This window comes from Zingiber officinale, chromosome 4B, assembly GCF_018446385.1.
Source record: "Zingiber officinale cultivar Zhangliang chromosome 4B, Zo_v1.1, whole genome shotgun sequence".
Taxonomy (NCBI): domain Eukaryota; kingdom Viridiplantae; phylum Streptophyta; class Magnoliopsida; order Zingiberales; family Zingiberaceae; genus Zingiber; species Zingiber officinale.
The window spans coordinates 40,406,662-40,422,414 of NC_055993.1; the positions used below are offsets into that span (position 1 = coordinate 40,406,662).

General features: G+C 34.8%; 1 protein-coding gene across 1 annotated transcript in view; it reads left to right on the forward strand.

Annotated features, from left to right (window-relative positions):
- Nucleotides 1–373: 373 nt before the first annotated feature.
- Nucleotides 374–15,753, forward strand: part of LOC121974979 (dihydroxy-acid dehydratase, chloroplastic-like) — a 31,049-nt gene continuing 15,669 nt past the window's right edge. The window contains exons 1-3 of the mRNA XM_042526295.1: nt 374–1,080; nt 6,774–6,845; nt 15,518–15,565. Coding sequence (XP_042382229.1) covers nt 499–1,080; nt 6,774–6,845; nt 15,518–15,565 — 702 coding nt within the window. The 5' untranslated portion in view covers nt 374–498. The remainder of the gene's footprint in view (nt 1,081–6,773; nt 6,846–15,517; nt 15,566–15,753) is intronic.

The window sequence follows — 15,753 nt, forward strand, 5'->3', positions numbered from 1 at the left end:
TAATTTAGTAATTTTAAAATTAAAATATACGATTTAATAATTTTAAAATTTTTTTTACATGGTTCAGTAAAAAAAACCCTCTAATTTTTTAACAATGATATGTTTAAGGAAAAAAATTAAAGAAAAATTCAAGCATAGACACATAAAATCATGATCCATCATTTCAATTTTTATAGGTCCGATTATTTTATATATCCATCATTGAGCTTTTATTTGAACATATCATTTTTCCTAATTTTTATCCTAAACCCTTCCAAATTTTATCTATCAAATCAACAAAAAAAAGGATCCGGTTTGTTCGGCGTGTAAAAAAGGATCCTAAGTGATATCGTAGGATATCTGACAGGTGCTCCCCCCTCCGTCATCTCCCCTCTCCACTTTCCATATCCAACGGTCCATATCATTTCAACTTCCGTTTCAATCCCCTCCCCGAGCTCCGAAACCCACTCTAAGCCCCTCTCCCTCTTGTGCGCCACCGCCGCCGCCGCCGCCGTCGCCATGCAGTCCTCAGCACTCTCGTCGACGAGATCTCTCCGTCCTTATCCTTCTCCAACCACCAACGCATCCGCCACATGCAGCCGCCCCTTTTTTCTCTCCTGCCTCCGGCCTCAGCGCCTCTGCGTTTCCGCTTCGTCGTCCAACGAGCGCCAGCACGTAGTCGAAAGTCCCCCGCCTCCGGCGTCAGAGATTCCTCCCATTCCCCACAAGCTCAACCGCTTCAGCTCCCGGATTACTGAGCCCAAGTCCCAGGGCGGGTCTCAAGCCATCCTTTACGGGGTTGGCCTCTCAGATGACGATATGAAAAAACCCCAGGTGGGGATCTCATCCGTGTGGTACGAGGGTAACACTTGCAACATGCACCTTCTCCGTCTTGCCGAGGCCGTCCGCGAGGGCGTACGCGAGGCTGGCATGGTTGGATTCCGATTCAACACCATTGGCGTTAGCGATGCTATCTCGATGGGAACCAGAGGAATGTGCTATAGCCTGCAGTCGAGGGATCTTATAGCCGACAGTATCGAGACTGTAATGGCAGCACAGTGGTATGACGGCAACATTTCCATTCCAGGATGCGATAAAAACGTGAGCTTTCTTGAGTTCTTCCTGGACTCGTATCTTTCCTCATTCATTTTTCTTTGTATTGATTTTACTTGTTTTTTGGTTCGAGTGTATCCATACTAGTCTCTGTTTCGGCAGGAGAGAGACGTAAGAAGGTAGAAGATGATAAAATAATAGAGCTAAGATCTATGCTTTCTATTAGAAAATGTTAAAGGAAAAATTTGTTTTGAACATGCGGAAAGGAAGGAGAGGTCCTAAGAGATCAAATGGAACCATATAGCAGATATTACCCTCTCATAACCAAAAAACATGGTAAAGTAGAACTTTGACCTTCTCCACTTTCACTGGGACCTATGAGAAATAGATTGGCAGTTCAAATTGGCTTTGCCAGCGATTGTGATTCCATCCAACTTAATACCTATTTGATCCAGTGTTTGATCAACATTAATCAATTTATGGAGTGGGGTAAAAGGAATATTACTTTTTTGCTAGATGATTGTGATCCTTATCTGCTAGCTCAGTTTTGCAGGATAATTGAAATTGTTCTAAGACTATCTCCAGATGATTGTTGATTTGGTCTTAGGGAATTTACTCCAAATTTTATGGAGTCCCTTTAGCTAAATGATATTTTCTTTCCTAGAATATTTTACTTTATTTCTAATTTTGTTTCAGTTTGAATCTTTAAAAGAAATTCCAATCCCCCCTATTAATAATTTTCCATATTATTAATATTCCTCTTATTAGTTTTATTCCATTTAAAAGAAAACACAATTCCTCCTATTAATCATTGCCCAGATTAATAATATCCTCTTCATTACTTTTATTTTGTGCATGAGAGATTGTTTCTCATGTTGTATCAAGTCATGTCAAAGCCGAATTTCTAATTATGCGTTTGTAAATCTACCTTCCCCTACACTACATCTTAATTATTCATGCATCCCACATTGCCTACCACCATCCGCCTATATTCCACTCGAGTCCCTTTCTACTCACAGAGAAAGGTCTCGTTTATATGGTCTCTTACATTGGTGATATATCGTGATGACAAAGGTACCCTTAAACCCTCACTAAAGGAGAAAAGAAAGTTCTAGGAGTCAAACATAGTACCCAAGAAACAATGGTAGAAGCCTTTCCTTAATTGACTCATCTCTCCTTGGGAATAAATCTAAATATATTATTCTAGAAAAGTCACTTGATGACTTACCTTATCAGCAACTTCTAGGACAAATTAAAGATCTAGAGATGAAGCCAATCTTAGCTCTACAAGAGATAGTTCTTGCGCTTGGTGATTTCTGTCTGGACCATAGAAACTATAAGCAAGTACAGATACTAGCTCTCTATGAAATACTCCCACTAGAAAACTTCCAACATTGCACTAATCATATAATCACCAAAGTTCTTAACATATTTAGCGATCCGTCTCCTATGATTGATGATCCTTTAAGTTAGCCTCCTAAGGATCCCTTCACAACTCGGCATCAAAGAAAGTTTAGCTTCCTAAGAGCAAAACTGAACTAAAAACAATAGAAGAATCTACCAAAATAAACTTTTCAAATTCTAAAACTTCTAAAAATTAATTCCTAATCTGCATTAATAGGATGAAGAAAGAAGATACAACCATGCCTCATTCATTTGAAGGAATTCTTAAGGAAAGTAAATCAAAATACCATGTTGAACAAATTTGGTGAATAATTTTTCCTTGCATTTGCAAATACAACAACAACAACAACAACCAAGCCTTATCCCACTAGGTGGGGTCGGCTATATAGATCCTTCTACACTATTGTGTTCTATCCCCTATTATATCATCATCTATATTTAAATAAATTTTATCTTGTTTTATTGTTGCTAACCAAGTTTTTTTTTTTTGCCTTCCTCTCCCTCGTTTGATATACGTATTTGTCATAGTTTTCACATCGCCTAACTGAAACATTTATTGGCCGTCTAAGTACATGTTTGTACCATCTTAAATGTGTTTCTTAAAGTTTTTCTTCAATAGATGCAACTCCGACTTTCTCTCTAATGCTTTCATTTCTTATTTTATCCATCTTCGTATGTCCATACATCCACGTTGGCCGTCAAAGTACATGTCCATTTGCATTTGCAAATGATGGCTAAAAAGGATGCATACAGCTTGCCTAAGGTCGAGTTCTCCATACTGCGGAGAATTATACAAACTAGGAATTCAAATTTTAAAAGTTAAGAGTATGGAAAAAATTATTTTCTTTTAATTAGGAAAATAAATTAATCAAGGTAGTTTTTGATTGGTTACAAACATTAATCGGGTTATCTTCAATTGATGTGCCTATTAAGAAAAATAAGGAAACAAACTAGATGATGTGAGGAAACAATAAGTTTTTGTACAGACATGGATGACGGAGTCGGTTTGCCAACGCTAGCTGGAGGTCCCGTGTCCAAGAAATTTGAATTTCAAAGATCTCCTCGCAGACATGATAATCCAAACTTTACTACATCACTATATACCTCAACCCGGCTGGATAAATTAATAATAATAAACCAACCATAACACCACCAATGTTTTAATAAGCAATGATAATAAGACTCAATAATCCACACACCACATACTACTAAACCAAAACAACCGACGAATCAAATACCTTATCTCAAACCGGCCTGTACATAAAAAACAACAATTAAAAATCCATCGACATACAATCCACGCAAGCTCCAAAATCAAAACAAAACAAGTCCAAACCAGTCTATGCCAAAAGCCAAAAGATAAATAAACATCCTCGTGGTCAGTAGCACGTAAACTCCTATTCCACACATCGACTTCAAAATAGTAAATATCCACGGGAGAGTCAACCGGTGTAACAACCGATATACATGTAGAGAAAAATAACATCTAGCACTAATCGTCTCCTCGATATAAGAAGGATAAAATGCAATCAGTAAACAGGAGAAAGCATCTAACCAGACTGATACAAGGATAAACATTTGAGAGATATAGAAATCTCAGATGCACGCTGCACGACTATCCAACCAAACGCAAATAAACGCGAAAACACAATCACAAGAAATAAATGCATCAATGCGATGATGCCAATGATGCCTGCTCACCCCGACATCACCATCTCACACACATAGTGAGATCGAGTGGGTAGACAACAGGCAGCACTCTGTCACGTCTCGCTCCGATGGTGGCCGAGTGGACGGGATCTTATCGAGTACACCTATCCTCCTACCCCAAATCATAATGGGGAGCGAATGCTCTCATCTCCGATCACGATGCTGAGGAGGAATCTCTACGCGTCACACCACTCCATACCCTACCGGCATGAGCGACCAAACCAAGCAAAGTCCCCCAGCAACACACTCCACCAGATCGACTCAACCCACTAGGTGGTGGTGGTGTGAGATCCAGTGAATCGACGATCAACAATAATGGAGCGGAACATCGACAGAACATCATGCGAATGTGCAATGGTGTGACACTAACCTCGAAATATCCCGAGCTAATCCATATATATATATAAAAGTGCATCAAATCAAAGGTACACAGATAAGATAAGGTATAAAACCTAGGTCCTGAACATGGTGAAGCATGGTATATCACTACCCCCTATAAGCATGTATAAGCAGGTAAGAAATAACATGAGATGCAAAACAAGTATCAACCAAGCATGTAACAAGTATCGGGTAGTGACTAACCGAAACAGATAAGAAACATAATTATTGCAATTTGTTAAATTCACTACTATGCATATCAAACGACATAAAGTCAAAAGTACCCGCCTTCAATAGGAATGTCCAAATCCGACATCGAGATGCTCGTCTCGCGTCAAAGTCTTGTGGTATCAAACATAATGTCTAGTTTAGCTAATTCTATCATATAACAATTAGCCAAACAAAATTCTAATCCAATTAATCAATTAGGGTTAACTTTGTTACCCTTAACCCTTCTACCATTCAATTGATCAAGGTCTATACATATATATCCGGCCTAACATAATAAATTCAAATCCAATTTCATTTCCTAACCTTTAAATCTGTATACGCTACAACAAGATCAAATTCCTAAATTCCTAAAATCAATACCTCACCTGCTGGAAATTCACCTCGCTGCTCGGATCAAGAAAAGACCAACAATTCACCACTACCAGATTGAGATTCAACACTGGTTACCCCTGGTGAGCAAGAGACAAAAATGCTCAGTCACTCAACATCCATATAGAACACGAAATTAATCTAGTACCTACCAAACCTTACCAAAACCAAATTCGTAAGTAGTCGGAGGTGCACGATGGCGATCGGCTGTGGCAACCGGGCAAAGCAAGAAGGAGAGGAGAAAATCGACCGGTGATGAATCTCACAACGTCGGCATCGGGCAGAGGAGAGGAGGAAGGCGTCGGCGGCAGTGATTAGGGCACGGGGAATCGACGTAAATTTCCTCTCCAGGCGAGGGGATCGGAGGTGGGTAACGCCGGCAAGCTTGACCTCGTCTCGTTGCCGCGATCTCGACTTGAGCAGGGAGATGGAGAGAAGACCTGAGAGGAGGAAGAGAAGATGGCAAGGCACGGCGGGGGAAAGGGATAGGAGGAGAGGGCATCGGCCGGCTTGAGGAGAGAAACTGTCGGGTTGGGCACTGAAGAGGTTCGGCGCGAGAGTGCTTCGGCTGAGGAGAAAGGAAACGAAGAAATAGAGAAAATAAAAGAAAAAGGAAATATAAATATAAACATTTCCTCGCTTAAATGGGGTAGCCTAAACAGGCTTTCACGGGCCTCGTTTTTATCCTGCAAACTCGTCCATACGAGCTCCGAAAAATTTCCGAAAAATTTCCAAAAATTTCGGAAAATTCCCTTACTAATATTCGCCTATTTTCGGTATTTTACACAACAAGTATTTTGTTCATCTAGATCTTGACCTTTACTGAGAATGATGTGTTGGAGGATGTTAAAGTAGGCAAGGGCAACTTGAGAAGAAAGCTAGGAGCAAGAATGGTAAGTAGAGGAGGGAATGGAGGTCGTGCTTGTGGCCTTGGGGCTAGCTCTCAAAGGGATCAGTGATGATTCTCATACCAATTGAAGTTTGATGTTTGTGGGAATAATTCTTCAGTCAATATGTCGTTTTTAAATCAACCATGCGACACTATTTTATAGGTATTGCAATATGTCATAAAAGGAAATAACATAGATATTAATATTCTAAAGGGAAATATATCAATACAAATTGGGAAAATATCAAAGGCGGATTGAGAATCAATCGATGAAGTAAAATTGGTGTAAGAGAATTTTAAATAATCTTTTTTTGCTTTATCAATTTTATATCTGATGGCCAAAGTTTTTTTCCCCGACATAGTTCAATGGTTATGGAGTTGCTATTCTGCAACATGCTGAGGTAAGCCAGATAGATCTTATTTTTGTACCATAATTTAATTGTGAGAGATATTTTATTTGATGCACTAAGTTAACCTTAATAAAGGTTCCATGAATTTTGTTCCTGTTTTAAGCAAACGAAACTTTTTAAGATAGTATTTTCAGTTATTTTACATTTTTTTATCAACTAAATTTTTTGAAACCAAGTCTTCAAGATGGTTGCTTTCCAGAAAGAATATTTGTCATATCTGTGTAAAATTGACCACTAGTTGATCTCACTTGTGACAAATGTTTATCTGCTGATTGTATTATATAAAGTGAATTTTGTGCATACAACTGTTCAGCTTTAACTAATTGAATCTGTGCCTTATGGCTTCGTAGATGCCAGGTACAATTATGGCTATGGGAAGACTCAATCGACCAAGCATTATGGTTTATGGTGGAACTATCAAGGTAAGAAATGATGATAACAAACTTTATGTTCGATAAATCCTTGTTTCTAGTCTCAGAACAACATTTGGAATCTTGTCTAAATTTGAGTTTAGATTGTTTAGGTCGATCAAAGTATTCTTCCAATAAAAGCTAGAGCCATGATTTAGGTCAATCTAGTCCCTATTTTTATTGATTCAAATCATATAGGAGACATCCTTGCGTGTTCTATCTGATCTTGTCATTTAAACCTTTTCGATTGGGAATTATTTTTGATTGTTCATTCCCAATTAATAAACTATATTATTCCTCTTCTGGAGCTGATATAGCTCCATCTTAAAATTTCTAACTGTGGTTGGTGACAGTATTTTACTGGTGTTACCCTGAGCTAGTAGAGTATGTGCATATATGCCCTTTTTATCATTGATTCTGATGCTTGTTATAGTTCCTGGTTGTTGTCACTCACAATGCCTGGCCTTGCTAAACTTGACAAACATAATTACCCACTTATAACATGCATAGAAAGCTAGTATCTTTTCAGAAAACTTAGTTTGTGTGCCATTGAAATTTTTTTCTCTTGTTCCTGGTGATTCCGTCTTGATATCCTTTTTTGGGGTTGCAATCTTTGAGGGTAAATGGATTGAAGGTTCAGATATTATTATTATTTACTTGTTCAGTAGGTTGAACATGCTTCTTGTTATCATACATACTGGTGATCAACTTATAATGTGTAGGCTTGCTTGATCCTCAAACATCAAATTATAAATATCCCAAGCATTCTGAACTTGATGTGAGATTTTGTGAAATACATGATGTTAGTGCCCATCTACTATTGAAACTGTGCTATACTTGCATCAAAACCAATAATTTTAACTATGCCACTTCTTCTAAGTTCTGAGACCATAGGATTGGCAGAATGGAACTAAGTTTTTGAATCATTAACTCTGACATAAAAATTTCGGTGGAGATCGAAACCTCTCAACTCACAGATTTTAATCGCATCCAGTTTTGAGCAATATGGGAAAGACGTACAATTGTGACAATATGTCGAGATTTACAAGATTGGTATAATTGATGCTGCCATTTTTACTGATATGCAGCACTACCATTCAGGTTTAGGTACAAGTAATATAGAGCTAGGTACAGGTGACACAACCTTACATGAGCTGCAAAATTAAGAGAGCTACTAATATAATCATAGAATCTAGTTTGATATAGATGCATGTTAAAAAGTAAAACAAAAGTACTAATATAGAAAGAGGTTTCTTTCTAGCGTATTTTGACAAACAAATAGAGGATAATGTTATGCAAATTCCTTATAGGGGACCTCAAATGATCATAACAAGAATACTAGATATACCTCTTAACATCACATATCAAGCATAAGGAAGCAATACAAAGCTTTTGGCCATGGCTCTATTAAATAATGAGGTTTAAAGTTTTGGACCATGTTAGAGTTTTGATTTATGGCTAGAAGGATGCACTTTTAGTACCAGAGTGTGCCGTTCTAATACAACTTCAATACTTTTTTAAATATAAAATATAGTATAAGATTAAGAGTCATACTATTCAACTTTGGGAAAGAGTAGTAGGAAAAAGACCAAGGAAGGAGATCACGGTGATCGAAAATTAATTTAGATTTATGCGTCAACAATAGAAGTTATACATCTTCTTAGGCAACTAATTAAAAAGTATTTGGAACAGAATCAAGACTTACATATGCTATTCGTCAATCTAGAAAAAACTTATGATTAAGTCCCAAATATATATTAAACAAATTAAGGATATGTATGAGGAAGTAATGATCACTGGACACATTTAATATATGGTATCGTGGTGCACGTTTATAGATGATATTATTTTGGTAGATGAGACATGTGATAGAGTAAATACTAAATTCGAATCTTGGTGGGAAACATTAGAAGTGATAGGTGTTAAACTTAATAGAGTAAAGACAAAATATATGGAATTTAAGTTTAACAATATTAGACGTAATGAGATAATTATTAAGATAGAAGATGACGAGTTGCCTTTAACTGAGAGAGATTACGAGAGGTGTTTTACATATAATTCAAGCACGATGGTTGAAATGGAGGAGAACATCAGATGTTCTTTGTAATTATAAAGTATCTCTAAGACTTAAATGAAAATTTTACAAAACGGTGGCTAGACTTGCTATATTATATGAAGCTGATGTTGAGTTATGACTTGAGCACATGAGTCAAAGATGAGAGTTGTACAGATGATGATGTTAATGTGGATGTGTGAACATATAAAGATGGACATGATAAGAAATGAAAATATTAGAGAGAGTTGCGATTGCACCTATTGAGGGAAAATATCGAGAAACACATTTAAGACAGTACAAACATATACTTAGACGACCTATATGTTCCTGTTAGGCGATGTGCATATCAAACGAGAAAGACAAAAAAAAAACTTGATTGGCAATAATAAAATAAGATAAAATTTATTTAAATATGAATGATGATATAGTAGGGGATAGAATCCAATAGCGTAGAACAATTCATATAGCCGACTCTACCTAGTGGGATAAACCTTGGTTGCTGTAATATAGCATAAGATTGAGAATTATATTATATTCAAAGATTAAGAATAATTTGTTTCAATACTACAACACAACAATCAAACCTTATCCCAGTCAACAATCTGCAAACATGATCCTTCTACGTTATTAGGCTCTATCTCCTACTATATCATCATCTATATTTAAATAAAATTTATCTTGTTTTATCGTTGCTAACCAAATCTTTTTTGGTCTTCATTGTTTAATATGCATATTTGTTTCACATTGTCTAATTAAATCATTTATTAGTCGTCTAAGCATATGTCTGTACCATCTTAAATACGACTCGGAGTTTTCCCTTGATAGATATAATCTCACTTTCTCTTTAATATTTTTATTTCTTATCTCGTCCTTCATCATCTATTTACATATCCATCTTAACATCCTTATGTTTTCAACTCTCATCTTCTGTTCATGTACTCAAGTCATTATTCAACACTCAATTCCATATAATATAACATATCTAACTATGGTTTTGTAAAATTTTTCTTTAAGTTTTAGAGGTATTTTACTATCACAAAGAGCATTTGACCTCCATTTCAACCATCATGCTTATACCCTTCATTTTGCAAAAATGATCCTAAATACTTAAAACTCTAACTCGTTATTTCCTATCTTAATAATTGTCTTACTCCGCCAAAAAATTCTATATATTCTGTTATACTACTAAGGGTAAAATTTTTCATTTCCAATATTTCCCGCTAAGATTTGAACTTAGCATTTGCTCCTTTACGTGTTTCATCTACTCAAACAATATCATCCGCAAATAATATGCACCGTGACAACATGTCTTCGATGTGTGTAGTGAGTTCATCTATGATTAATGTAAAACGATAGGGACTTAGAACTAATTCTTGATATAACCCCATTTTTATTGGAAAGATTTTGGTTAATCCATTTGGAGTTTTTAACTCTTGTTATTGCATCCGTTTATATATTCTTAATTATTTCAATATATGCTACGTTAACACCTTTCTTTTTTATAATTTTCTATATAATTTTCCTAGGGACTCTATCATAGATTTTTTCTTAGTCGATAAATACCATTGTGTAGGTCTTGCTTCTTTCTCCGATACTTATTAATTATTTCGTTTGAGAAGATGTATAACTTCTATTGTTGACATTTCAAGCATGAATCCAAATTGATTTTCGGTCACCGTACCTCCTTTTTTAGTCTTTTTCTATCATTCTTTCAAAGTTTCATGATACGGCTCATTAATTTAATGTCCCTATAATTTACACAATTTTATATGTCTCCTTTGTTATTGTATAGTGAGATTAAAGTACTTACCCACTATTTATCAAATATTTTTTTATTTTTAATATCAGTTTGAATAATTTTGTAAGTCATTCATTACCCTACATCTTTCATATTTTTATTAGAATATTATCTGGTCTAATAACTTTTCCATTTTGCATCTTGTTTAAAGCTTATTTTAAATTCTATGATAAAAATTTAAATTTCTATACCTACTTAAATTATCTAAGTTAAGTTGGTCTCTTAAACCTTCGTTAAAAACTTGATGAGAATACCTCTTTCATTTATTTTCTCATCATTCACTAGTACTCTATTGCATTCATCTTTAATGAATTTTATTTGGATAAGATCTCTTGTCTTTTCTCTCGCTATTCTATAGATGTCTATTTCTCCTTTTGTATCCAGTTGATATAAGCAATCGAAAATTTCATTTTTGGTTCCACTTCTTGGCTAGTGCATATATATATATATATATTAATTTTCTTCGTTCTTACAAGTGTATAATAACTTATATGTTTGTTTTCCCTTCATTTTCTCTGGTACTTTTTCAATCCATCATGAAGATTATTTACTTAGTAGTATATGTCCTTTTACTCACCAAGTACACTCTTGGTCTCCATTTTTAAATTTAATGTCGTCTTATCCCTTGTCTTATTGGAGTTATTATGTATTTCTCCTAATACTTGTGCTTCTACCCTCTCCTTAAATTTACTTTGATTCCCGTTCCTTTAACTTCCACCATTGGATTCTTAGAGTCGTGCATATCTTCCTTCTATTGATACTATATTTGAAGTGCATATCTAACACTATTAACATATGTTGGATATATAAGTTTTATCTAGAGATGACTTTACAATATTTATAATCTTTTTATCTTTCTTCCTGACCATATAAGAAAGTTAATTTATGACTTTTTGTTCTCACTTTTAAACATAATCAAGTATTCTTTTCTTTTCATGAAAAACATATTAGTTGTTGTAAGTTCATATGCTATCGCAAAAATCTATTATTGTTTTTTCTTCTTTTCTTGTTCTGAAACTATAACTCCCATGCACCTTATCATATTCTTCATTTCTTACTCGTACATGTCTATTTAAATCTATTAAAATCTCGTTTGATAGAATTTTTTATACTACCTCATCTAGCTCTTCCTAAAATTTATATTTGATGTCTTCATCTAATCATACATGAGGTGCATATATGTTAATTATGTTAATAGTTTATTTCGCTATCACTTTCTTAAGAGTTATAACATATCCCCTTTCTAATTACTTGTACTACTTTGTACTTTAACAAACTATTTATAACAATAGGTACTCCATTTTTTTTTAAATTTTTTTCCTATATATCACTATTTAGAACTTGAGTTCTCTATAATCTTGATTTTTTCTCCTATCTATTTTGTCTCTTAGAAATATAAAACAAATATTAATTTTTCTCCTTATTATCGTATCTACTACCTCCGTTATTTTATCGGTAGACGTTCTTATGTTTCATATTCCAATATTCCTATAATGTTTGTTCTTATTGAGAACTTTTGTATATTTAACATCGTCTCAAGTTCTCATGAAGATGTTGTGGTCCTTGCAGTCGGATTTTGTAATGTGTTCCTTCCGGGGGAACAACGTAGCATTAACTCAATAGTTCAATGAATTCATACATATAGAACATTCGTCTATGTTTAGCAACCTAACTCAACCTTCAACTTTTTTCATCCAGGTTTGGAACCAACGTTAGTGGTTTTGAATAATTTGGTTTAATAATTAATCAAAATAATAATATATTTTATAAGATTTAGAATTATGTTATATTTATTTATTTGAAGAAAATTCTTAGGAAAAACAAAGATTCTCGTGAATTAAGGGAAACAAAGAGGAATGGGAAAGACACTCATCAACATTAAAAGGTAAGTAAATAAAAAATCAATGAATGAAAGGGGAAAGTAATCAATTAACAGGAAAGGGAAAAGGAATTTAGTAGGAAAGGAAAGAAATTAGTAGGAAAGGAAATAAAGGGAATGAGATTAGAACGAAATAAAAAATGGGAAAAGGGAAAGAAAAAAAAAGAGTTGTCGGTTGCAGTGGTCAGTCGTGGCCTAATTGTAGGCTCTCCGAGAGGTGGCAGCGGCCAAGCGAGGTGAACTACGAGAGGCCTCGTGACCTTACTTACTGTCGCGACCTCGTGGAAGCCTGCGATCGGCGTTTGGTTGATCGTTATCATCCGTGTTATTGGTGTTTTTGCAAGACTGTTGCTCATTCTCTTCTCCTCTTTTGGTTTTTGTTAGCTTAGTGCTGGTGTTGTGATGGTTAGCGGATAGAATGACAACTTTCTCCTATGTCAACTGGCATGACACAAAACATTAACCCTTGCTAGAAAAATCTAAAAATTGTTATGTGATTTACAATAATTTTTTAATATGTTTTCACACTCAACCATAATTCATGGTTGAATGCCTGGGGCATGGTTGAGTTGCTACTGCGGGAAAGATATTGCTATAATAGGCAAGTGGTTGAATTTAGGCAAAGCTAAGAAAAATGCTCTCGCGGTGGCCAACTGTAACTTTCTGATTTACCTCCTCACATATAGTCGTGGGATCGACCGTGTGTGGCACGAGGTGGCGGATTCCACTTTTTTGCTACAATGGTTGAGTGCCAAATTAGTGATAATGACGTGTAAATTCTCAGCAAAGGGCTATAAATTATCATAACAAATATTAAGAATACTAAACATACTTCTAACATCATATATCTAGAATGGGAAAGCATAAAAGGCAGCTCGGTGCACGAATCTCTCGTCATGCGGGATCCCGGGGAAGGATCCATTGTACGCAACCTTATCCTGCTTTTTGCAAGAGACTATTTTCAGGATTCGAACCCGTGACTTTTAGGTCACAAAGCAACAACGTTATTGTTGCGCCAAGGCTCCCCTTCTGAATGGGAAAGCATACAAAACCAATTTTATCCAAAATTTAGTGCAAAGAAATTTAAAAAATATTTGAGTGTCAAATAACAACCTACGCCATTGTGCTCGAACTTTTATTATATCATTATTTATATTTCAACGAATTTTATGTTGTTTTATCGTTGCTTTTGAGTGCCAAAATGGAAAAAACAATAATACAACGTATGACTATTTAGGATCAAAATATTGTGGGGTGCCAAAGCATGCTCTATAATCTTTTAAAATGATGTCCTAAATAGTCATAATATGCATCATCATTTATCTTAGTGTTTTTTTTTTTTTTTTTTTTTGGCATTCAACTATTTCTAATTGTTTTCTGTTTTTTTTTTAAAAAAAATTTTCTGCGTTTTTTTATGGTGGTGTGGGTATTTTGGGCAAGAGGGGACCTCAACAAAAAATTTACAAAAAAGGGCCTTGGCTGAGCTTTAAATAAAACTGGGAGTCTTTTTTGGACAATTGTTCTCTCTCTCTCTATATATCTTGCAGGATAAAAAAACATGAGCATCATCTTCCACTTCAAGCTTCAAATTCTAATGTATTAGAAGCTGTAACAAAAATGATGGAGTATCAATTAATGAATAATTAAGGCAACAAAAATGCCATATCATTTATTTAAATGCAAGAAATATAGATGAGTTTATTTGCTATAATTACAAACTAAATTAAGCTAGGATAGCCTTTTGGTTTTAATCCGTGTACAATATTTGAAGATCAATTTCTAAATCATTAAAGTTTGAATCTTGGACCTCTTATGGATAATTGGTTTATGTTTGCAAATATTATAAGTTGTCAACAAATTGTCGCAATTTGGTAGGGTGAACAAGAATGTAGAACTATGAAATGTCCAATGCCACAAATGAAAGAGAATATGCCATTAGGAATATATGAACTGTAAATTCATGCGAACATTGATTTATATGGTTAGATTGGTGCTAACTCATGAACGTAGGATAATTGCTTGAAGAGTCTAGAGATCATGCCAACAAAAATATATACACTATAAATTTATGCAAAAACATCAATGTACAGGTGTATCTATATGGGTCAACTTTGTGTATTATTGTTTTGAGCTAGGTTCGAGACGACATTGAAATCGAGATGTAAAACCATGTTGAATTTGATAACTGAAATCTGTGAAAGATAAACTACTTAATTACTAAATTAAGTGACTTATTGGATAAAATGAGAAAGCCACATAGACAAATTTTAGGGCTTGAAGATTCCCTCTTTATAATTTTAAATCCATTTATCACAATACCGACGCACCTAAAATAGTGTTGAGTGAACAGTGATTCACATATTTAAATATCTATATTGGATGTTTTATCCAAATAGGAATATAGATCTGTCATGGTTGGGTGCAACCCCTATCTAGAATTTTGTTTAGGACCAAATCGAAGCAAAAAAGAATACTTATTCCTGGACAGAGCATGGTCTTACTGAGATATAAAGGTGGTTGGTCAGCTGAGTGCAGATAGTTATATGCAGTATAGCTTTTTAAGAAGCAAATGGAACATATATGTGGGGTTTTAGGCATTAAATAAACCTTAAGACACAATTTTTTTTGGAATGTGACAAGTCCAGGAGACTGGCAGTCCTGTTGTGTATATTGTGCAAGTGGATGTGGCTGATGGCTGATAAAAGCTAAGCAGAATTGACCTCGACAAAAAGATAAATTTCTTTGGTTAACACAAGGAAATTACATAAACCAAAGGCAGGAAAATATATTGGTCTAGAAATCTGAAAATATCACTGGATATATTCTCTGTGGGGTTTTCTGATAATTTTTATTTTTCTTTGTGGAGTTTGGGGAATAATTGTGTTTCCTCTATGTCCGACTAGTCAAATATCTATCAGTTTGTGTGCTTATTGTTCTCTATTTTCTTGCAGCCTGGACACTTTAATGGAAGTACCTATGATATAGTTTCAGCATTTCAGGTATGGAGTTTATGGAGATGATTTGTTGTTTTAGAAATTTTTGTTGTTGTTGTTGTATGTCTATGCTTTGATGAGTAATTGTTTTGTGCTTGGACACTTGGTCATTCATGGGATTTGGTTTTCTTTTATTATATTTTATTCTTTCTTTTGTCAAATATATATTAGTTTTTCATTATTTTCTCAATTCC